The sequence below is a fragment of the Herpailurus yagouaroundi genome, unplaced genomic scaffold (genome assembly GCF_014898765.1).
Source record: "Herpailurus yagouaroundi ecotype Mexico unplaced genomic scaffold, PumYag 196, whole genome shotgun sequence".
NCBI classification, from domain to species: domain Eukaryota; kingdom Metazoa; phylum Chordata; class Mammalia; order Carnivora; family Felidae; genus Herpailurus; species Herpailurus yagouaroundi.
In genome coordinates, this window is record NW_024412427.1 from 9,892,678 (window position 1) to 9,917,642 (window position 24,965).

A 24,965-nucleotide genomic window follows, 5' to 3' on the forward strand; every position below is an offset into this window, starting at 1 on the left:
CCTCTTCTGAAAGAAAAATTCCATACCCCTTCTTCTTTGCTGTGCAACATGAGAAGTTTTCTTTTAAATACAACAAACAAAATTATAATGTTGAATATGCTTTTCCAACTATACTCACCTCTTGTGAAAATCATTGATCTTGTCCAACTCGCTCACTTTGCCACTAGGGAAACAGGTGCAGGTGAAGGACTCAAGGTGCTCAAAGGGGTCCAGTGACACAGAAACAGAGCCAGGCTCTGTTCTCAGGTGTTCTTCCTAACCTGCTCCTTGCCACATGGAGTAGGTGAGTGTGTGGGGTGGGGAGGGATGGGTGGAAGAGGGCTCCTGTCTCTCCCTGTGGCCCCAGGTCAGGCTCATGTGCTGCCGTGACTTCTACCAGGCCCCCAGTGCTCTCACAGCTAAACTATGGAGCTTCCCAAGGGAGAGAGGCGATTTGACCCAGTGTTACCAACAAAGAGAGTCGGCCCAGGTCACTAACAAGTAGCCACAGGTTTGGGACCCCTCAGAGGGGCCAAGGAGCCCTCTGTAAGTCCGACCTACCACCTTCTTATCTCTGGCTGCCTCTTCTCTCTCAGGCTGCTGGCTCCCCATCCTCAACACCCAGAATGCCTGCTCTTGTCATGCTGCCCATCTGTCTCTCTCGCTCCTTATACCTCCCACCCCCACCCCACCCCCAGTCACGCCTCCTCCAGTCTCTGGCAACGCCCTGTCAGAGGGGCTTGATGAGCACTGGCAAACCAGCAGCTTGTAGGTCCAACACAGCCCACGTATGTGTTTTGTTTGCCTAACATGGTATTTTAAAAACAATTTGAATTAGTTGCTCACATTTAAAAACCAGTAGGAATCATCTAAAATATTGGGTTTCTTGGTTCTCTTAAAAAATCTAAGGACTGTCAGTCAGGGGCCTGCATTATTTCCTGGCGTGGCATCAATTGAGGAGAGGGAGCAGCTGTTCCATCTGGATGGGGAATGTGCACACCAGTCCCCACCATTGCCTGTTGCCTGCCCAGTCCTTCTGCTGCGCTCCTTTAGATGACCTGTGTGGCCTCTGCAAGGCATTTGAGTTTGCAAATGGTCTGGTCTTGCTCACTTTGATCTGAGCCCCTCTGTGCCTCCCGTCCATCTCACCCAGTAAGACCCTCCCACCCTGAGACCATCCCCAGTGCTTACCCCATCCACACCCAGCCTCCTGACCATCCACTAAGCCCCAAAAGTGTCAAGGGAGACAGTGCCTGAGCTGCTGCCCCCACACATCTCTCTGGACCCACAGCCCCCAAGAGGCCCCCACTCTAAGCCCCACAAGTCCCATGGTGGTCACTCAGGAAACATGGTGACCAACCCATCTTTTATTGGGTCTAAACAAGGACTCCTGCATTCTTATACTGAGGCAGGAGTTCTTGGATTTTGTACCGGGGGGCTGTGATGGCTTGGACAATCCTCAATGGGGGGAGGTATTTCTGGGGTGCCATAAAAATGGGATAACAAGGTTTAGTCTCCTTGTCGAGGCTACACAAATCCAGCACCAAACTCTTGGGGTTGTAGATCCCTTTCTTCTTGGGCCGGATTGGAATGAATGATGGACGCTGGCGAGGCTTCAGCAGCAGCCGCATCAGGTCCTTCCGAAAGATATTCCAGCTGTTCTCCTGGAGGAACTTCTGGCACATATCTTCATCACTGAAGGTAAGACACAGATGCTGACATTCCCACACCTGCTCCTCCTGTCCCCCCTGCCCCTCCAGCCTTGCCTCCTGCCATTCTTTCAATTCCTAAACATAGTGTGCTCCATCCCACCTGTGTGCCTCTTCCAGACTCCTCTCTGCCTTCTCTACCTTTCCACACTTTCTTCCCGTAGACCTGCACTGTCCCATGCAGTGGCCATGAGCCACATGTGGCTACTAAGTATGTGATATGTGGCCAATCTGAATGAGGGATGTGTTGTGAGTGTAAACTACACACCAGATTTCAAAGACTTAGAACAAAAACAAATGTAGAGAATCTCATTAAAAATGTTTATGTTGATTATGTGTTGAAATGGTAATATTTGGGATACACTGAATTCAATAAAATATATCTTAAAAGTTAATTACACTTCTTATAAAGTGGTTACTAAAAATTTAAATTATATAGGTAACCATTTTCCATCAAAGAAATGTAAATCAAAGCCACAATGAGATACCACTTATGCCCACTAGGATGGCTATAATTTAAAAAACAAAACAAACAAACAAACAAAAACCGGATAGGGGTGCCTGGGTGGCCCAGTCAGTTAAGCATCCAACTCTTGATTTTGGCTCTTCTCACGATCTCTCAGTTCATGAGATGGAGCCCCACACTGGTCTCTGCACTGACAGTGTGGAGCCTGCTTGGGATTCTCTCTCTCCCTCTCTCTCAGTCCCTCTCCTGCTCGTGCATGCATGCATACACATGCATATATACTCTGTCTCTCTCTCAAAATAAACTTAAAAAATAGATAAAAATGTGTAATAAAGTAGAGATATCAAAACAAGGGTTCTGGTACATTGCTGATGGGAAGGTAAACTGGTGCAGCCACTTTGGATAAGAGTCTGGCAGTTCCTCAAAGGTTAAACAGAGTTAACTTACCCAGCAATTTCATCTGGTATAAACCCAAGAAAAATGAAAACCTTTGTCCATGTAAAACCTTGCACAAGAACGTTCACAGCAGCATTATTCATCATGGCCAAAAAGTGGAAACAACCCAACATCCATCCACTGAGGAGTGGATAAAGTGTGATAGGTACATGCTATGGAATATTATTTGACAACAAAAAGGAATGACAATAAACAGTATATGCTACAATATGGATGAAACCTGAAAACATAATGCTAAGAAGCTAGTCACAAAAGACCATACATTGAATGATCCCATTTACACAAAATGTCCTGAACAGGCAAATCTATAGAGACAGAAAGTAGATTGGTAGCTGCCTTGGACTGGTCTTGGTGCCCTGGCTCTACTCCATCGCCTTCCCTCATAGCATGGGAGGGGGAAAAGAGTGGGGGAAGGGGAGTGGGCTCAGCACCTCATTGGTTTATTTCCTTCTGAGACCACAGCAAGGCAAGGGCATGTTCTATTTCTGTTGACTTGCCTACACTCTCACCTAGGAAGCAAGCCTAATAAGTCACTAACAAATTAGAACATTCTTCCAGCTACATTATATTGACCAGAAGAGAGTCAACTTTGATCCATAGACACCAACTCAATAAAAAACCCAGAGGTCAGAATGGGCTACTAGCTAGGCCTGTTGGTCTCAGTGGTGTGCCAAAGTCAGCCCCTCTCAGCTCAGAGTGCTAATGACATGCAACTCTCCTCAAGCCCATGTTCAGTGACACAGGGTTAGGAGCTCAAAATTGTCCATAGTGGGAGTATACACACCACAGAAATCAGTAAACACTTCAAATCAGGCTTACTTCCCACCCACCTCCCAGAGAGTCAGTTGTTAAACATTCACCAGCACAGCACTGGATAGTCTCCACTTAAAAAGTTCCACTAACTCCTGATTTCTTCCATAATAAAAACAATATCCAACTCTGACTTAGCACGTCTCACCGGCCAAGCACTTTACTCGCTAACTCGTGTAATCCTCACAACCACCACATTTCAGAAACATGGAAACTGGGGTTCAAAGATGCTACAGGACTCACCAAAACCTATGAGGGGCAAGCATGTGATTATAGATTCTTAGGGGGAGGGGTCTCTTTTTTTGCGGGGGCGGGGGGACACCCAGAGTCCAAGTTAAGACAGACAAGATTCCTTGATGCTGATGGGTCATGTTGATTTCTAGTTTAGTTTTTCACAAAACAGTGTAGCTCTTCTAAAAGCCTCAGCTTTGTGCAGGGGATTTAGTTTCATGTGTCCCTGCAGGTGTAAAATTCCAGCCCCTGATGCCCTTAACCCCGAGTCCAGCCCACTCCCACCAGGCAATCCCACACTAGATCACACTCTGTGCTTTGGCTTTTAGGCTCTACTTCCTTTTGGCCCTTGGAGATGTCCCTTCTGTCTTGGGAACTCAGCTATATACTCATTACATTCCCCACAGCCCTCCCTACGCCTTGCAGGGGGAGATGTGTCAGGTTATCTAGCCTGTGGCATTCACAGGACAGGTATCCCACGGGCACTGACTGTCATCTTCAGGATGTCACGTCCCCTTTCCGGGGCTTCACAGTCCTCAGTTACAACATGGAGGATTTGAGCTAGATAATGGATATGTTTTCTGCCTGCTTTAGCAGTCTAGAAACCAGGAGTTCAAACACTGAATGAATACGCCAGAATTCTGTCTGTCAGCATTGCGGATCACTGCAGCGGAGTGCTGACTGGACAGCACAGATGCTGAGTGCGCAAACATCTGCCACCCTCTTCAAGTCCACGGAAACCTTTTCTGAATTTCAATTCTATAGGCATTAACTGATACCCATCATATGCCAAGCATCACTTGAGGATCTAGTTCTCCTAAAATCCTTTTTTTTTGAGTAGGTGGCTCTAACTATTGGTTGTACACAGGAATTGGAGAATTGTGGCATCTTTGAACTGCAAGGGACAACCAGTGCTTCTCAACTTGTTTTTCGCACAAAACTGCCCCAATGTGGGCCATATCTACATATCACCTGTTCTTTAATTTATTAATAACTTTTCTTAAATCTGCCATGTTTCTTTTACTTAAATATTTACTTTGGCCTTATTCTCAGCAACAAGATCTGTCAAACCATGAGTTTAGTGAACTAGTCATGTTGTTTTTCTTTTTCTTTTTAAAAAATTTTTGTTTATTTATTTATTTTGAGAGAGACACAGTACAAGTTGGGGAGGGACAGACAGAGAGGGAGACAGAGAATCCCAAGCAGGCTCCATGCCATCAGCACGGAGCCCGACATGGAGCTTGAACCCATGAAATTGCGAGGTCGTGACCTGAGCCGAAATCAAGAGTTGGACACCCAACCAACTGAGCCACCCAGGTGACCCATCATGTTGTTTTTCTAATTCATACTAGAATAAGTACATAGCTGTGAAAGCTAAAAATGTCAATTAGTATACCAGCTAAAATTGTCTTGTAAATCTTCTGTGCATACGTTCCATACTTGGGAAGAGACACTGGTCTAGTCTCATTTTCTTCTTTTGCAGAATGAAGTCTGACTCTGAGGAGAGGAGAAATGACCTATCCAAAGTCATACAGATCCCACATCGAATTCTTTCACATGCTTATCGGACATGGCTGCAGTAACTCTACAGATCTGCTTGCCTTCACACCTCCTTTTTCCTTACCACTAGGAACCACCTGCTTCCACACCTGTCAGCAAAACCATGTCTGACAGCAAGAAAAGAGAAAAGGGGGAGGATGTGAAATTGCATAATCGGTATAATCTCCATTATGAAACTTTGTGCACCTGAATGATAAATGCATACTTGGCACATATCCATGTAGCAAAAAAAAAAAAAAAAAAAAAAAAAAAAAAAATACATACAGTAAAAGGAAATACACACAATGCTAACATGGGGTTGTTGGAGGATTGCAAATGGTTCTAGTTTTCACTTTTTAAAACACTTGGCATTTTCCAGTTTTCTGCAGTGAGAATGCTTTATTCATACACTCATTCATTCATTCATTCATTTATTGTATACCTACCCTGTACTGGGTACTGCATAGGTAGATGTCAGACATGAAGGGCAGGGAAAGCCCAGTCCACGCCTTCATGAAGCAATTAATCAAGTGATGGGGAAAGAACTGTACAAACTACCCAGCTCTAAACAGTTATAGTTCAATACAATGGTCAATGGCAGAGCCCTGTAGAGAGTATCAGGAAGGGATATTTACACCAACCTGGGTTAGTCAGGGAAGCCTTCCTGGAGGAGATGAATCTTAAAGAATGAGCAGGAATTTATCAGAAAAAAAAAAAAAAAGAGTGGCAAGACTAGGGGATGGAATTTCAGGCAGAAGGGGCAGCATTGGCAAAGTCAAATATATACAGGGTCCAGGAGGCAATCTACCTGAGCTGCCAGAGTGGGTTACAGGTGGCCAGAAGTGTTGCAGGGGAGGTGAAGGGTCACACCATGAAGAGTCACATACCCGGCACTGAGTCTGCATTTTATCCATAAGCAGTGAGATGCCACTGAAAGGTTTTAAGGAGTTTAACACGGCCAGATTTGGGTTTTCGCAAGAGCACAGTATGCAGAAAGGATCTAGTGGGGAGGAGGTGGAGGGAGGGGGCCCAGTGGTAAGACCAGGAGTCTAAGCTGGGGGCCCCAAAGTGGGGATACAGAGCATGTCACCCAGGGAGGTGAACAAGATCCACTGGGTTGTGTGAAAAAAATAGTAGGACCTCATTCATATTTACTTTTGTCTTATTTCTTAAAGATCTATTTCAGTATGTCAATAATGTATATATTAATACAGCAATATATGTATATAACAATAATAATTAATTAATACATGTTATTCATATTCACATATATATCCTAGGGGGTATATACTCAAACACTTTTTAGTAATAACAGTGTGAGATCAAAATAGTTTTGCAGGGTGCCTGGGTGGCTTGGTCGGTTAAGCATCCGACTTCGGCTCAGGTCATGATCTCACGGTCCGTGAGTTCGAGCCCCGCGTCGGGCTCTGTGCTGACAGCTCAGAGCCTGGAGCCTGTTTCAGATTCTGTGTCTCCCTCTCTCTCTGCCTCTCCCCTGTTCATGCTCTGTCTCTCTCTGTCTCAAAAATAAATAAACGTTAAAAAAAAATTCAAAATTGTTTTGCAACTACTGGTCCAGTTAATTTTTACATAAAAAAATAAAGGTTTTTTTTCATGTTATATAACTGTTCACTCTGGAAAATTTGAAAACAAAGGAAAAGTAAAAAATAAATCTTTTTATCAAATCTTTCAAGATAGATATTATTTTTTTTAATTTTAAAAGTAATATATCATCATTACCAAACATTTGGAGAATAAAGAGAAAAACCTCACTTGGCATGCCAGTATCCTGACAACAACTTTTTTTTTTCAACGTTTTTTATTTATTTTTTGGGACAGAGAGAGACAGAGCATGAACAGGGGAGGGGCAGAGAGAGAGGGAGACACAGAATCGGAAGCAGGCTCCAGGCTCTGAGCCATCAGCCCAGAGCCTGACGCGGGGCTCAAACTCACGTACTGCGAGATCGTGACCTGGCTGAAGTCGGACACTTAACCGACTGCGCCACCCAGGCGCCCCATGACAACAACTTTTAAAAAATATTTCTTTTCTTCCCTCATTATAAAAGCAATGCATATGCATTGCAAAAACAAATATGAGAAGAATATGTAACGATAACTGGGAAGTACCTTTTAGTCTCACCTTCCAGACAGAATGACTCTTACAAATTTGGCAATATTACAGAGGTTACCATTTTTGCTATTTCCTTCTAGATTTTTCTCTTGTGTTTTACAAAGACATAGCCATAGTATATATACAAGTTTGCACCTTGTCCTTTTCATGTATCATTATATCATCTATTTACCTTCCTGCTACAGAGCCATTAAATTTACAAATAAAAACATTTTTTTAAAGTTTATTTATTTTTGAGAGAGCACAAGCGGGGGAGGGGCAGAGAGAGGGAGACTGAGGATCCAAAGTGGGTTCTGGGCTGACAGCAATGAGCCCAATGTAGGGCTTGAACCCACGAATCACAAGATCATGACCTGAGCCGAAGTTAGATGCTCAACTGACTGAGCCACCCAGGCAACCTAAACTTACATTTAAAAAAAAATTTCTAAGCATTTATTTATTTTTGAGAGACAGAGAGAGACAGAGCATGAGCAGGGAAGGGTCAGAGAGACAGGGAAACACAGAATCTGAAGCAGGCTCCAGGCTCCCAGCTGTCAGCACAGAGCCCAATGCAAGGCTCGAATCCACAAACCATGAGATCATGACCTGAGCTGAAGTCTGACACTAAATTGACTGAGTCACTTAGGTGCCCCTAAACTTAACAATTTTTTCAATAAAATGGTTATGCTCTATAAAAGAAATGCACCACAATTTCTAAACTATCCCCATAGTATGACATGTGTGGTGGTGGTAGTGGTTTTTCTATTATGAATATGCCTGGCATAAACATGTTAGCACAGGTAGCTTTTCACATAATTTAATTATATGAAGATAAATTCACAGGTAGACCTTTACTTCAAAGGGTATGGTCCTGGAAACATAATGCTAAAATTATTATCAAAAGGATTGAGACAATTTAGGGGGTACTAACAACTACTGGTCTCATTCCTCCCTTTTCAGCACTAGATATTAGCACTTTTTTTTTACTTTTACTAAAATAATAGGCAAAAACTTGTTTATTCAATCTAATGGGATGTATGCACATTTCCAGCACTGACCTGGGGTACTTGATCTGGAATCTGTACAACTTCTCTTTTACCTCGCTGTCAATCAGTTCCCAAAATTTTTCTCTCCTTATCCGTATCACCTCGGCTCCCAAGCTCACAAGGACCAGGGGCCGCATGTCACGCTGGTTCTCCGGGAGGAGGATCTGGTGAAGGCCCTGGAGAACAGAAGTCCCAGAAAGCTCAACCTCAGAGACCGTCCACTTCTACCAGCAGATTTTCTAGATGGGAAAAACGAGGCCCCACAAAGCAGACGAATCCATCTGGGGACCATTCTGCAAGTGATAGGGGAAAGTCCAGGGTTCCTTTTGCTACATGACATCAAAGTCCGTTGGCTGATCAGGTTAGAAGAGTCTGTAGGTGCTTTGTCAGTGTCCTACCTCCATGCAGTCTTTCTAAGAATCACACTCAGGCAGTCCCTCTTCAGGGCATAGCATTTCTCAAGGTTTCCCCAATGTCCAATCTCAACTCTTGTGTCAAGTGAAGGCATTTTCTCTTCCTTGGGACAATGACAGAATTCAAACAGCAAGTCTTCCCCTTCTAAATCTTGCCTTTTGCAGCCACCACACCCTCCCCTGTCTTTTCTGCAGTCCTCCATGTGTAGTAACTCATATGAAACTCTCACAATCACCCCATGAGGTGGGTCCTATTGTTATCCTCATTTTACAGAGGATGCTGTGAGGTTAAGAAACATGTCCAACATCCCACAGCATGGAGGCAATAAAGCTAGGATTGGAACTCAAGGGGTCTGTCTTCAGAGTCCATGCTTCTCTAACTACTATACTCTGAGGAAACTGAGGCACAAAGAGGCTAAGTAACTTGCCCAAGGACAGAAAGACGTGGAGGCAGGATTTGAACCCAGTGATCTGTTCAGGGACCTACTGAAGGCAGCATTGTCAGCGAGTACTCTCATCCACCCTCAACCCATCCCACACACACCAGCCAGTTAGGTTTCTTTTCTGCCTACACCTTTTAAATATCTTCCCAGGGCACCCAGGATAAAGTAAAACTCCTCATTGTGACCCCCAAGACCTGGCCTATCTCACCCTTGCCCCGCTCTCCAGCTTGGCCTCATGCCACCCTGCCTTGTTTACTCTGTTCCAGCTGTGCTGCCCTCCCTTCTGGTCCCCTTGAGACACCAAACTCCTTCTGGCCTCAGGCTTTGAGCTTACTATTCTCATTCTGGAACATTCTTACCCCAGGCTGTCTACAGCTTGTCCTTTTCACCATTCAGGTCTCAGCTTACACATCACTTCGTCAGAGTGGGCTTCCTTGATCGCTCCATTTAAGAAACCCACCCCCCCCCCCCAGCCCAACTTTCTATTCCATTCCTAGCAGCAATTTACAACATTTTATGTTTGCTAATTTATCTGTTTATTGTCTGTCCCCAGACTAGATCATGAGCCCCATGAGGGCAGGAAGGATGTCAGTTTACTTGCCCACACCAGCACTTTGGGCCATGGTTAGTGTACGGTAGATGCTTAAGAACTATCTGCTGAATTAATGCTTAAATGGGGTCACAGAACATTTCAGTTAGCAGCTCACCCAGGTAAGTTTCCTCATTTTCTGATGAGGACACACATTCAGAGAGGTAAAGTGATTTGCTTAAGCTGGCTAATTAGAAGCAAAATGAAGATAAGGACCCCCTGCCCTTCACCCCAATCTGGCATATCCTTTCTGCCCAATCTGAGGCCTCAGTCTGTCTGTTCTGTCTGTTCTGGAGAATCTGGCTCCCCTACACCTCTTGGCTCAAAACAGAGCAGGCCCCAACTTCCACTGTTTCCAGGACTGAACCAGCTTTATATTCCTGCTTCCCAGCTTAGACAACGTGATCTCCTAGGTGAATACACAGGCACAGCTATCACTATTCATTCTCCTACAAATGAAGCCAGGGCCTTGAAAGCAGGGAGAACAGAGTCTTACCGAAGATACATCAGGCATTTTCACCACAAAAGTCATGTAACACATATGTGGGGAGGCTTCTATGTGCTGAGCCCTGTGTTGGGTCTTTGCTCGGAGTCCCACCCAAAGCCTTCTAGGACTTCCAAGAGAATCAAAGCCAAGGTCCCTATTACAGCATTGCAGGCCCTTGACAACACAGACCGTGCCCTTCTTGTTCCATCTTACATAGCCTCCACTGCTGTCACCATCTACCCAACCGGGCACCCCCTTTCTGCCCTTTGGTGCCTCCATTAGGCTCAGGGTGACCAGCATCCCCAGCTGCTCTGCCTGGAGATATGCAAGGCTGCACTCACAGGCCAGGTGCTGGCCTCAGGAGCCCGGTGTTCAGTCCTCAGTGCCTTATTCAGAAACGTGAATGCACCACAGTGTAGTAAACCACAAGAGGGCTGGAAACCACATCACATGAAAACTGTCTGAAGGGATGGAGGATGTTTTGACTGAATAAGAAAATAATTAATGGGGCATTGGTACTGTGCCTGGCTCCAGAAATGTTGAATGAAAAACAAAATGGCATTCTTTAAATATCTAAGGGGACATCATGTGGCAAGGAAGCTGATTTCTTCTGTTTGTTCTTGGGGTTGCAGGGGGTGGGGAAAGGTTGGGGGAAGAGCTAGTTAAAAACTGCACAAGGCAGAGTTTTGCAGAACAAAAGGAGGAGCTTGGAAATATTCCATCAGCCTTGAGGGAGGGCCATGTTAGGGACTAGGGCTCCCACCCAGCAGTGGCTGGCCTTCCTGCATCCAAAGACTCACAGTCCAGTGGGCAGGAGCATTAAGAGCCTACTACAACATGGGGTGACAAGGGCATGAAGAGGACCCTGGAGATACTGTTAACTGAGGAACAGCAGCAAGGGCATGTCGAGAGAGCAGCTCTCTAGACTATGATGACCACACACAGGATGATGACCACACATGGGGCTTCAGAAGACAGCCCCTCCCCCAGCACACGGAGGCCCATTACTACTCACCAGAAAGCCCTCGTGCCCTCTCTTGGCTGTTCACCTGCTGCCCAGCTCCCACAATGATTAACTCGTGGCCAAACGTGTTTCATCCATATGCTCCCCACTCCCTCAATTATTGGATAGTTATATTTTTAATAGACTTTATTTTTTAGAACAATTTAGACTTAGAAGAATTGAGAAGATAGTACAGAGTTCCCATATACCCTCTACCCAGTTTCCTCTATTATTAATGTCTTACATTAGTAAAATACCTTTGTTATGGTTAATGAACCAATATCGCTGCATTATTATTAACTCAGGTCAAGGAGTTATTTGGATTTCATTTTTTTACCCAATCCTTTTCCTGTTCCAGGATCCTATGCAAGACACATACTCCATTTATTCTCTTCTCCTTAGGCTCCTCTTGGCTGGGGCAGTTTCTCAGACTTATCTGATTTATGATTACCTTGACAGCTATTGAGGAGTACCGGTCAAATATTTTGTATGATAGCCAGCTTTTTGAATTTGTCTGATTAGTTCCCATTATTAGATGGGGATTGTGGCTTGTTGGGAAGAGGACCATGGACATAAAGTGCCATCCTCATCACATCACATTCCCGTTTCATCATATTAAGGGACATACTATCAACACAATTTAACTGTGGAGGTTGGCTAGGGTTGTGTTTCTCAGGTTCCTCCACTGTAAAGTTACTCTTCCCCCTCTCCCTTTCCATACTGTAGTCCTTAGAAGGAAGTCACTATGTGCAGCCCACACCCAAGGAATGGGGAGTTATGCATCCTCTGCTTTAGAGCCAAGTATCTATGTAAATCATTTGGAATTCTTCTGAATGGGAGATTGGGTAAAAAAAGGAAATCCAAATAACTCCTTGACCTGAGTTAATAATAATAATGCAGCGATATTGGTTCATTAACTATAACAAAGATATTTTACTAGTGTAAGACATTAATAATAGAGGAAACTGGGTAGAGGGCATATGGGAACTCTGTATTATCTTCTCAATTCTTCTAAGTCTAAAGTCTAAGTCTAAGTCTTTATTAATTTATTCATTATACCAGTATGTACTCAGGGATATTTACTGTATACTTTGGGTTATAACCCAATACTATTTTATTTTGTTGCTCAAATCGTTCCAGCTTTGACCACTGGGAGCTCTTTCAGTTGATACCTGTGTCCCTTTGATAGGCCTGCCACAATCAATGTAGTGTTTTTGCCCGATACTTCCTTACTCCCTGGCACTACAAAATGCTCCAGGCCCATCTAGTCTATTTCCTGCCCTAGTCCTAGAATCAATCATTTTCCAAGAAGCCTTGTTCCTCTTTTTTATTTATCTATTTATTTACTTATAATTTTTTTTAAGAGAGAGAGGGGGTTGGGTGGGGTGGGGTGTTGGGGAGGGAGGGAGACACAGAATCCAAAGCAGGCTCTGCACTATTGCCCTATGCTGGGCTCAAATCCTCAAACCATGAGATCATGACCTGAGCCGAAGTCAGATGCTTAACTGACTGAGTCACCCAGGTGCCCCAAAACTTTGTTCCTCTTAATAAAGAATGGTATTAGAAACCAAGATCAGGGTGCTAGGAGTGCTCACTGCTACTGGAGTGTCATTTCTTTTAGGCCCTGTCAGCTGACAAACCAAAAGATACATATTGATACACATATCTATAAATATTTCCACGTGGAACCATCTGTATTTATATTAAGCTACATAGGAGTTCATACTAATGTCTTCAACTAATCCATTACCACATGGATCATTCTAGCCTCCTCCTTGTTTATCTGTAAATTTCTACTCCAGTGGTGAGAAATCTGGCTGCCATGATCTGCCATTCACTTACTGAATTGATCCATTTCAGTACACAGTATCAGAACTGTTAAGCATCCACCCATGGGTAATAACTTTATCAACTAGAGTATAGTGCTCATGTGCATTTCTTCAGCTTTCCATCTCACAGAACCCAGTCACCTCCAACGTTACATAGGTCAGCACCTTTTTCTCCCACCCTCTTCCTGAGGTTTTTTCACATGTTTGTAATACCATTAGATTCTCTGGTCATAGTCTGCATTCCCTCATGGGATCCTCTGCCTCCTAAATAACTTTTTTGTTGTTGTTTTCACAAACTGTATACATTAAGGTTCACTCTCTGTGCTGTAAATTTCTATGGATCTTGTCAAATGCTTAAGGTTTTGTACCCAGCATTATGGTTTCATACAGAATAATTTTACTGTCCTAACAATCCTCTGTGCTTTACCTGTTCATCCCTCTCCCTGAACTCCAAACCTCTGGCAACCACTGATCACTATCTCTATAGTTATCCCTTTTCCAGCATGTCATACAATTGGAATATAGAATATTTAATCTTTTCATACAGGCTTCTTTCACTTAAAATAGCCATTTAGATTTCCTCCATGTCTTTTCATAGCTTGATAGTTCATTTATTTTTATCTATGAACAATATTTCATTGTATGGACCTACCAGTTTGCTTATATTAACTTGTATATTAACATACAAATTTTATGATGAGTTTGTCAATGTCCACAAAATAACTTGCTGTGGTTTTGACCTGGATTGTATTGAATCTATACATCAAGTTGGGAAGAACTAACATGTTAACAATAGAATCTTCCAATCCATGAACATAGAATATTCCTCCATTTATTTAAATCTTCTTTGAATTTTTTCATTATAATCAATAAAGGGTTTTTTTTTTTTTTTGCATATGGACCCTGAACATATTTTGTTAGATTTATACCTAAGTATTTCATTTTTGGTGTTACTATAAATGGTATTGTGTTTTTAATTTCAAATTTCAATGTTCATTGACTTATACCTTGTGATCTTGCTATAATCATTTATTCACTTCAGGAGGATTTTTTTCATTTTGTTTTTTGATTCTTTGGAATTGTCTACATAGACAATCAAACACCTGCAAACAAAGACAGTTTTATTTCTTCCTCCCCAAATATGTTTGATTTCCTTTTCTTGTCTTAATGCTCTAGCTAGAACTTCCAGTACAATGTTGAACAGGAGTGGCAAGAGAATACTACTTGCCTTGTTCCTGGATTATTTTAAAACAAGTCACAGATGTCATATCATTTTATCTGTAAGTATTTTGGTGCATATCTCCTAAAAACAAGGAGTCTTAAAAAAACATAACCATAATACCATTATCATATCTAAAAAAGTCAAAAATACTCCTTAACATCACCAAATATAGAGTGGAATGTTTTTAAACCTTTACTGCTATTACTTAACACTCCAGCCCACACGAATGAGGCTCTCTGCACACTTACCACAGTTTCTCCTTCCTCTACAGTGTGGATCTTGATGTAGGCGCCCACTGCAGCCTCCTCAGGGAGTTCACCATACTCAGTATTGATCATGGGACATTCGAGGGAATGTGGATGCCTAGATCTGAAATTTGACAACTTGTTAAAGAGGATTCATTTGTAACACAGCCAGTTCATGAGGTCCTGGACAGTGAGCTCCCACTCTGCTGCATTTTAAGAACCTCCCCTTCCTGGAGAATTCACACCACCTCAGAAAGTGAGAAAACTCAAAATCAAGCCCTGGAAGAGTTTATGTCAAGAACCGGAGAAGCTGAATAGTGGGGAGACTTAGATGAAGAAATAGAACCCCTTTAAACACTTGAAAGCTGTTATGTGGAAGAAGGGGCTGCTGATCTTATACAGCTGAGCCAGACCTGATGGGTGAGAATTACAGGCTGGCTAACGTGTGCTCAACATGAGGAAGACATTTCTAAGTCAGAGGTGTCCAATATAGAATAGACTGCTTTGACACAGGGTAAGCTCTATGTCCCTGGGGACACAGCACAGGTTGGGGCTGTCCTTCTTGGCAGAAAAGCAAAGAAGAGATGGCTTTGTTTGTTTGTTTATTTAACAGGTTTCCATGGGAAGCCTGTAGATACTGTATTTTGTTCATGCTGGAATTAATTTTACACAGGCAATCCTGTTGTGCTTTCTTTGGTCTTGGGCAAGGTAGAAGGAAGAGACAGGCTATGCTATCTGGATTAGAGGCAGGGAAAAATAATTATTTATCGGCTGAGAATATAGCCGATATAGTCACCCAACTCATAAACTCACCCAACACATAAACAAGGCAGCCTACAGTTCTCCCCCCGCCCCCCCCTCCCCCAGGATGCATACATGAGTAGCACATGCCCAGCATGGCCTTTATTTTTCACTTCTGGGTCCAACCTGTCTGTTCTCCCTTACTGATTTACAGCAGAGGAACTGGGTCGTTCAATCCCTACTTTCCAAAGAATTAAGATTGGGACTCCCTCAGAAAGAATATCCGTCAGAGGGAATAACAACTCAGAAGTTATGGGATGCTCCTTATGGAGATAGATGGGCTGGAAATGCTAACAGGCAAAGGACTTGAGTGAAGTGGTACTGGGACAACATGGAGGTTGTGATGTTCCTATTAGTATAATTGTGATAGTTTAATTTTATATTTAATGAAGGAGAAGAGGTATGATATTGCTCTGGGTCCAGCACTGAGCTGCTTCTAGGCAGGTACCACTGAGTGTCCTTTCCTGTTCCTCAGCCTCTCTGGGTTAAGGCATAAGTGCAGCCCTCATCGTGCATCCTCATTCCAGCCATGATAGTTGTACCAAAAAACAAGGCTGAGCACTAATAAGCTGCTCAGGTTTGAATACTGGCTCTGCCACTTCCTACCTGTATGACCTCAAACCAAGTAGCTTAATCTCTCCCTGTAGCTTGGTTTTCTCACCTGACAAATGAGATGGATAACAGCACTTAATTCATAGAACTATCGTCAGGATTAAATTAGATAATCCAGTACCAGGCACAGAGTATTCCACAAGTGTCAGCTATAATTATCATTATCTCATTTAATTGTTGGCTTACAACAATGCCTAGACTTGAATCCTATTATCTACAGAAAAGGAAACTATGGCTTAGAGAGGTCAAGTCCCTTGCCCAAGTACACAGAGATAAAATAAGTGGCCAAGCCAGGACTTGAGCCTGAGTTGAACTGACTCCAAAGCTCAGGCTCTTATCTACCGCCTCCCTTAGATGGGTAGAATTTTCTGAAGAGGCTCAGAGTCAAAAAGAGCCAATAAGGGGTGCCTGGTTGGCTCAGTTGGTTAAGCATCCAACTCTTGATATCAGTTCAGGTCATGATCTCACAGTTTGTGAGACTGAGCCCTGAGTCAGGCTGTCAGTGCAGAGCCTGCTTGGGATTCTCTCTCTCCCTCTCTCCCTCCCCATCTTGCGTGCACATGCCCACACTCACTCTGGAGCATTCTCTCTCTCAAAAACAAAACCAAACAAAACAAAAACACAATAAAACAAAAAGATCCAGTGACACGCAGACAGAATATCAGAGCCAGATCTGTCCTGCCCCTTCTTCCTCAAATAGGTTCCCTGAGAAAGGAAGTAGCTGACCACCTAAAATGGCCCTATGGGTTACAGGCAGAGAATGCAGCTCCTGGGTCTCCAATCAAGCACTTCTATAGGCTTCCTTCTGTATATACCCCAATCTTTGTGCTCGAGCTATGCCTGCTACCGCCAGCCCCTCTTCAGTATCCCTGACATTCTGTCCTTTCAAGTTCTATCTTCCTTTGCAACCAGAATCTGGATCCTTCTATCTGCCAAGCGCTAAGCTTACTTGATCTTCGGGCCCAAGGTCTTTGGAAGAGTATTTCCTGAGGTTTTAATCCTCCTACTGAAGCTGGACCCCTGTTGCTCCCAGGCTTTCTGGAGGTGCTTAAGTTTCAGAGTACTAAAGTCCTGTACAGGATATGATTTTATCTGGAATTCCTTAAATCTCTCCACAGGAGAAGGTTCTGTTAGAGAAAGCACAGAAAAACACATTAATGGGTCTTTGCATATAGGAGGGCTTTGCTGATGATGGTGAAAGGTATACCATCCTCACCTGCCTGGCTCGCCTGGTGCATGGGGAAATTAAGGAAAATAGAACATACTGTGGTCTCCATGTATTGTCCCTTTGTGCCAGGCCCTTAGCAGAGCCTGCACATACATTACATCCAGACAACTGTCACTGGTTCCATTTAAGAAACAAAATTATCAGCAGAGATGGGGCACCTGGGTGGCTCAGTTGGTTGAACATCTGACTCTTGATTTTTGGCTCAGGTCATGATCTCACACTTCATGGGATCGAGCTCCACGTCTGGCTCCATGCTACCAGCAGAGCTTGCTTGGGATTCTTGCCCTCTCTCTGCTCCTTCCCTGCTCACTCATGCACGTGCACACTCTCCCTCAAAAATAAATAAATGAACTTAAAAAAAAAAAAGAACAGCAGAGAGTTGAGGTCACCCAGGAAAAGGGCTGAAGCTTAGAACTGAACTCAAATCTACCTGATTTAAATCTCATGTCTTTACAAGGGGGCATGGGTGGCTCGGTCTATTAAGCATCTGACTTTGGCTGAGGTCATGATCTCAGGGTTCAAGAGTTGGAGCTCCACATCAGGTGAACATGAGCTCCACATTGGGTAAATGTAAGCCCTTCTTCTCCTTCTCTTTCTCTCTCCCACTCTGCCTCTTGTGGGACTGATTCTCTCTTCCCCTTGCTCACTTGTGCTCTCTCTCTCTTAAAAAAAAAAAAAAAAGAAGAACAGCTTCTGTCTTTCCACTAACAGATCATATGATCGTATTTATCTGGGACTGGGGACAAGAGGCAGCAATAAAAGATAAATAAATGATGAGCCATAGAATCTTGGATGAGGTAATTTTCCAGCACCCTCATAGGATTATTATAAGAATTACAGATAGGAGCGCCTGGGTAGCTCAGTCGGTGAAGCATCCGACTTCAGTTCAGGTCGTGGTCTTACGGTCATGTGATTCAAGCCCAATGTCAGGCTCTGTGCTGACAACTCAGAGCCTGGAGCCTGCTTCAGATTCTGTCTCTGTCTCTCTGCCCCTCCCCACTCACACTCTGTCTCTCTCGCTCTCAAAAATAAATAAACATTTAAAAAAAATTTAAAAAAAAGAATTACAGATAAAGTATGTGCTACACCCTGCACAGTGCACTTAATATCCCCTCTATGAGAGTTAACAAGATCACCAAGAGAATACTACTCAGAAATAAAAAGGAGGAAACCAACTACTCAGAACACAATGCTGAATGAAAAGAAGCTAGGCACAAAAGAGTACATATTATATGGTTCCATTTATATGAAACCCTAGGAAAGACAGATCTAACTTATTGCAATAGAAAGCAGATCAGTGGTCACCTAGGGTCGAGATGAAGGGTAGGAATTTACTGGGAAAGGACACAAGGGAAATTTTGGGGGGATGGAAATGTTCTGTAACTTGACTGTTGCAATTACCACAGATATAAATTTGTCAAAATTCATTGAACTACACATTTAAAATGTGTGCATTTTATTGTTTGAAAATTAAATATCTGTAACTTTGATTTTAAAGACAGATCTCCTGGGGCACCTGAGTGGCTCAGTCAATTAAGCCTCTGACTTTGGATCAGGTCATAATCTCACAGCTGGTGAGTTCAAGTCCCACATCAGGTTCTCTGCTGTCAGCATGACCCACTTGGGATCCTCTGTCCCCCTCTCTCCCTGCCCCTCCCCAACTTGCACACATGTGCACTCGCATGTGTGTGCACTCTATCCCTCTCTCAAAAATAAATAAACATGAGGAGCGCCTGGGTGGCTCAGTCGTTTAAGCATCTGACTTGAGCTTAGGTCATGATCTCGCAGTCTGTGAGTTCAAGCTCCACGTCAGGGTCTCTGGTGACAGCTCAGAGTCTGGAGCCTGCTTTGGATTCTGTGTCTCCCTCCCTCTCTCTCTGCCCCTCCCCTGCTTGGGCTCTGCCCCTCCCCCCCACCCACCTCTCTCTCTCTCTCTCTCAAAATAAAATAAAAATAAACATTAAAAACTTTTTAAACAAATAAACATATATATATATTAAGGGTGCCTAGGTGGCTCAGTCAGTTAAGCAGCTGACTTTCAGCTCAGGTCATGACCTCACGGTTGGTTTATGGGTTCAACCCTGGCATGGGGCTCTCTGCTGTCAGTACAGAGCCCACTTCAGATCCTCTGTCTCCCTCTCTGTATGCTCTCGAATGGGTGCTCTCTCAAAAGTAAATAAACATTTTAAAAAATTTTAATAAAAAAATAAAAACAGATCTTCAGTGTTAGAGTCAACTATTAAAATTAATGTTAATAGAAATAATTCCAAAATCTATAAAGAATAGGCCTAGATTAGCAGAGAACATACAAAAAGCCCTGAATAAACCTTTTTACAAGGCTTTTTTGTCAATATCTATCAATATTTTAGGTGTGCATGGCCAGCATGCACTGGATCAATTACTCAATTCAGTAATTCTAAGATTTTATACAATGTTGCCTTGTACACATATGCAAAGATAAATACACGATGAAATTCACCACATTAGGGTAATAGTGAAAAATTGGAAATAACTCAAAATATCTGTAAAAGGTCATTGTTTTAATAATTGTGGTATATACATACAGTAGGATAAAACTCAGCTATTAAGAAACACAGATCTAAAAAAAAAAAAAAAAGAGACAGAAAGAAAGAAACACAGATCTAGACTTCTGCTTCCAGCCAAATGAATTAACAAGGACTAGACTTACTGTCCCACCTGAAACTACTTTAAAAAACCGGCATAAATGTATGAAAAAAAATGGCTTTCAAGATATTGGGCATCAGGCCATGAAGAACAATCATCCCTGTAAGATAGAAAACAAATGGGGTGAGCCCTACTATTGCCCTAGCTTACTGCCTAGAGCTTTTGGAGGTTTTCTGGGCCATGTTGCAGGGAGGGGGAACCCAGGTGGATCCCATAAGTTTCCCTGATGAGACAGAACTGAGAATCTAGGGAGGACAAGACAGCAAGAGTTCACAAAGCAGAGTACCAGAGAGCACAGAGATGCACAAAGAAAGAACTCTGAAGATCAAGGTATAATAAATGGAAACACAATGCATGTTTATGGATTGGAAGACTGAGTACTGTTAAGATTTCAATACCACTCAGATGGAGGTACAGATTCAATGCAATCCCTATTAAAACCCCAATGACCCAAATGACAGGGCACCTGGGTGGCTCAGTTGGTTAAGCATCCAACTTTGGTTCAGGTCATGATCTCATGGTTCATGAGTTCGAGCCCTGCATCAGGCTTTCTGCTGTCAGCACAGAGCCCACTTCAGATCCTCTGTCCCCCTCTTTCTCTGCACCTCTCCTGCTTGTGCTTTCTCTCTCTCTCTCTCTCTCTCTCTCTCTCTCTCTCTCTCTCTCAATATTTTTTTAAAAAATCCCAATGACTTTTTTTCAGAAATAAAAAACTCATCCTAAAATTCATATGAAATCTCAAGGGACCCCAGATAGCCAAAACTATTTTGAAAAAGAACAAAGCAGAAGGGCTCACACTTCCTGATTTCAAAACTTACTACAAAACTACAGTAATCAAAGCAGTGTAGTATTGGCATAAAGACAGACATATAAGCCAAAAGAATGAAATAAAGGCCCAGAGATAAACCCTCAGATATATGGTCAAATGATTTTAGCCAAGGGTGCCAAGACTATTCATTGGGGGAAAGAACAGTATTTTCAATAAATGGTGCTGGGAAAATTGAATATCCACATGCACAAGAATGAATGTAGACCCTTACCTCATACCACATATAAAAATTAACTCAAAATGGATCAAAAACATAAATGTAAGGCCTAAAACTATAAAACTCTTAAAAGAAAACATAGGGCAAAAGCATCACAACATTGGATTTGGCAGTGATTTCTTGGATACATACTAAAGGCACTGGCAGTAAAAGAAAAAAATGGACAAATTGGACTTTATGAAAATGTAAAAAATTTGTGCAAAAGACAATATCAGCAGAGTAAAAAAGCAGTCCATGGGAGATAAAATATTTGTAAACCACATAACTGATATGGGATTGACATCCAGAATATACAGGAAATTCCTAAAACTTAACAAAAAAACAGACAAGCAGATTTTAAAATGGGCAGAGAACTTGCATAGACTTTTCTACAAAGAAGATATATGAATGGACAATAAACACATAAAAAATGATAATAATAATTAGTAAGGAAATATAAATCAAAACTACAAGATACTATCTCATACCCATTAGGGGATCAATATCATTTAAAAAAACAACAACAACAAAGAGGGGCACCTGGGTGGCTCAGTTAGTTAAGCATTCAACTCTCGATTTCAGTTCAGGTCATGATCTCATGGTTTGTGAGTTCCAACCCTGTGTAGGGCTCTGTGCTGACAGTACAGAGCCTGCTTGGAATTCTCTCTCTCCTTCTTTCTCTGCCCCTTCCCTGTGTGCATGCATGTGCACTCTCTCTCTCTCTCAAAAATAAACATTAAAAAAAACCCAGAAAATAACAAGTGCTGCTGAAGATGTGGAGAAATTGGAACCCTTGTGCATTGTTGGCAGGAATGTAAAATGGTGCAGCCACTATGGAACACAGTATGGAGATTCCTTAAAAAGATTAAAAATGGAATTACCATATGACCCAGCAATTCCACTTCCGGATGTATATTCAAAAGAAAACGGTCTCAGATAACTGTACACTCATGCTCAGTATTCACTATCGCTAAAATGTGGACGTAACTCAAGTGTCCATCGATGGATGAATGGATAAACAAAATGTGATATATATATATATATATATATATATATATATATATATATATACACACAACGGAATATTATTCAGGCTTAAAAAAGGAAGGAAATTCTGACACACTACAATATAGATGAAGCTTGAGGGCATTATGCTAAGTGAAGTAAGCTAATCACAAAAAGACAAACACTGTATGCTTCCACTTATATGAGGCACTTAGAGTAGTCAAAAGCATAAAGGTAGACAGTAGAATGGTGGTTGCCAGAGGCTAGGGGGAGGAGGAAATGATCAGTTATTGTTTAATAGGTATAGTTTCAGTTTTACAAAATGAAAAAAGTTAAAGAAATGGATGGTGGTGGTGGCTGTACAATATTATGAAGATATTTAACACCATTGAATTGTATGTTTAAAAATGGTTCAGAAAATTTTATGCTATGTGTATTTTGCCACAAAAAATAAATTTTGGGTAAAAAATGTTATGGGATGCAGCTTTTTCTCTGGTGGACTGGCAGTGGAAAAGAGAGGGAAAAAAACTGACATGAGAAGAGAAATGACATTTCCTGAGCACTAACAGGCCCTGTCCATACAGTCTGATTCAGCTTCCCTAGTAACCCCTGTGATAAAGATAACAAACATCTACTATACACTAATGCAGGCAGTGTTCTAAGAGCTTTATATATCCATTTGCTTAATTTCATAACAAGCCTATGAACTTGTTTTATGGAGTCTGAGGGAACTGATCCACAGGGACACAGTCACTTGCCCAGTATCACACAGCCCATAAGAGGACGACCCTGGATTCAAACACAAGCAGTTTGGCTCCCGGGTCTATGCTCCTAACCATGACACTACCATGACAGATATGAAGAAACCAGGCCTAGACCCTTTAAGTACTCATCAGAGTCACTCAGCTAATCAGTGAGATTCAAACCCAGCTCAGTCAAGCTCCAGGCTCCTTTCCACCCCTCTCCCTCAAAGGGAAAGCCTAAAAAGGAGGAGCTGGAGGGGGGGCAGGAGCCTCTCCTGGCAGGGCCATGTGGGCCACGTTTGCACAGCTGGGAGAAGAGGGGATCAAACCAGACATCCTGCAGGGCCTTTCTAGCTCTAGAGGTCTAAGTTTCTATGGGCTGAGAACTGGAAGCAGAAGGGCCCAGGCGCCCCCTGCTGTGCACAGCTGCCAGTTACCATTGAGGTGGGTCTTCAGAGATGTGTCGTCTATCAGCTCCAGATGCTGCCAGATCCACTTGTAGTAGAAAGGCGAGGTCCCAAGGTCTATCAGACGCAGGACTTCACAGCTGCCCTAGAAACATCAAGGGACACAAACAATGGGGCTAACTCCTGAGGCTCCAGGCAGGCCAGGCTTTGAAGATATGCTCTCTCTATTGCATCTTACCCCAGTTTACTTGGCTTAATGCAAGTGGTTTCGGGTTCCTTTTTCTTTTTTTCTTTCCTTCTTTTTTTTAATGAAAATGTTATGTACTCATCACAAGTTCAAATAGCTAAATAGGCATAAGAACTAAATAAATGTTGGCATTGGGAGAAAAATCACCATAAAGAATATGATTGGGACAATTGGTGAAAATAATCACTTAAGGGGTGGTTTAGTCGGTTGAGTGTCCGACTTCGGCTCAGATCATGATCTCATAGTTTGTGATTTCGAGCCCCATGTCAGGCTCTGTGCTGACAGCTCAGAGCCTGGAGCCTGTTTCAGATTCTGTGTCCCCCTCTCTCTGACCGTCTCCCACTCATGCTCTGTCACTCTCTCTCAAAAATCAATAAACATTAAAAAAAAATTTTAAAGAAAATAATCCCTTAAGTATATAGGGGTAAGTGAGTATAACAAATGATATTTAACTCTCAAATGATTCAGGCAGAGAAAGAGAGAGAGAGAGAGAGAGAGAGAGAGAGAAGCAAATGTGGCAAAATGTTAGCAATTGGTGAATCTGGATGAAGTTTATACAGGAATTCTTTGCACTGTTCCTGCAAATTTTATATAAATTTAAAACCATTCCAAAATTAAAAGTTTTAAAAATATTCAAACCAAACAGAAGAGCATAAAGAAAGTCAAAACTATTTTCATCCTAACACCCAGAAATAACAAGTAGCATTTTGGTGAATATTGTTTCAAACTTTTCTCTGTAAACATAATACATTAATATTTTTTTTCATAAATGAGTCTCTTTATGTAAAGAGATCATTGTAATGTTTTTAAAGAACTCAATAATATATCAAGGACATCATTTCATGCCAAGTAATATGGTAACATTATTATTTTTAGTGATTGCATATTATTCTATGTATGCCATAACTTACATACAATTTAAAATAGGAAATAGTTGAGCAAAAGAAGTCAGACACAAAGAACACATTCTGTATGATTTCATTTATATGAAGTTCAAGAATAGGTAAAAGGGCGCTTGGGTGGCTCAGTCAATTAATTGTCCGACTTCAACTCAGGTCATGATCTTGCAGTTTGTGGGTTTGAGCCCCGCGTTGGGCTCTGTGCTGACAGCTCAGAGCCTGAAGCCTGCTTTAGATTCTATGCCTCTCTCTCTCTGCCCCTCCCCTGCTCATGCTCTGTCTCTGTCTCTCAAAAATAAATAAATGTTAAAAAAAATTTTTTTAAAAGAACAGTCAAAAGTAATCTTCCGACTTTGTGGTTATCTTTGGTTGGGGGGGTGGGAGTTTGCCTGGGAAAGTGTACAAGGGAGCTTTCTAGGGTACTAGAAATGATCTCTATCTTGATTTGGGTGATGCTTACACAGATATATACATATATAACAATTCACTAAGCTGTAAAGTTTAGATTTCTTTATCGCACACATGTTACACCTCAAGGAAATATTTTTGAAGATTAATATTCAGTTCTTTCTGTCAGTATTATATATATAATTCTGATCTTGTTCAGGACAGTAAAATCTCCAGTTTACAAAACTCACCGCCTTTCCAAACTCTCCTGCACTGGGGGTAGCAGTGACCCCGTTCTGGCTACTGACATATAAGTGGAAGGCTGATGGATAAAACTCCCTGGAAACCT

The 24,965-nt window shown here is 42.3% G+C and overlaps 1 protein-coding gene across 1 annotated transcript in view; it reads right to left on the reverse strand.

Annotated features, from left to right (window-relative positions):
• Positions 1-1,326: 1,326 nt before the first annotated feature.
• The window catches only part of CNBD2 (cyclic nucleotide binding domain containing 2), a 51,798-nt gene continuing 28,159 nt past the window's right edge, over positions 1,327-24,965 (reverse strand). The window contains exons 8-12 of the mRNA XM_040447184.1: positions 23,114-23,228; positions 16,940-17,117; positions 14,581-14,701; positions 8,359-8,522; positions 1,327-1,674 (exon numbers count right to left, since the gene is read on the reverse strand). Coding sequence (XP_040303118.1) covers positions 1,356-1,674; positions 8,359-8,522; positions 14,581-14,701; positions 16,940-17,117; positions 23,114-23,228 — 897 coding nt within the window. The 3' untranslated portion in view covers positions 1,327-1,355. The remainder of the gene's footprint in view (positions 1,675-8,358; positions 8,523-14,580; positions 14,702-16,939; positions 17,118-23,113; positions 23,229-24,965) is intronic.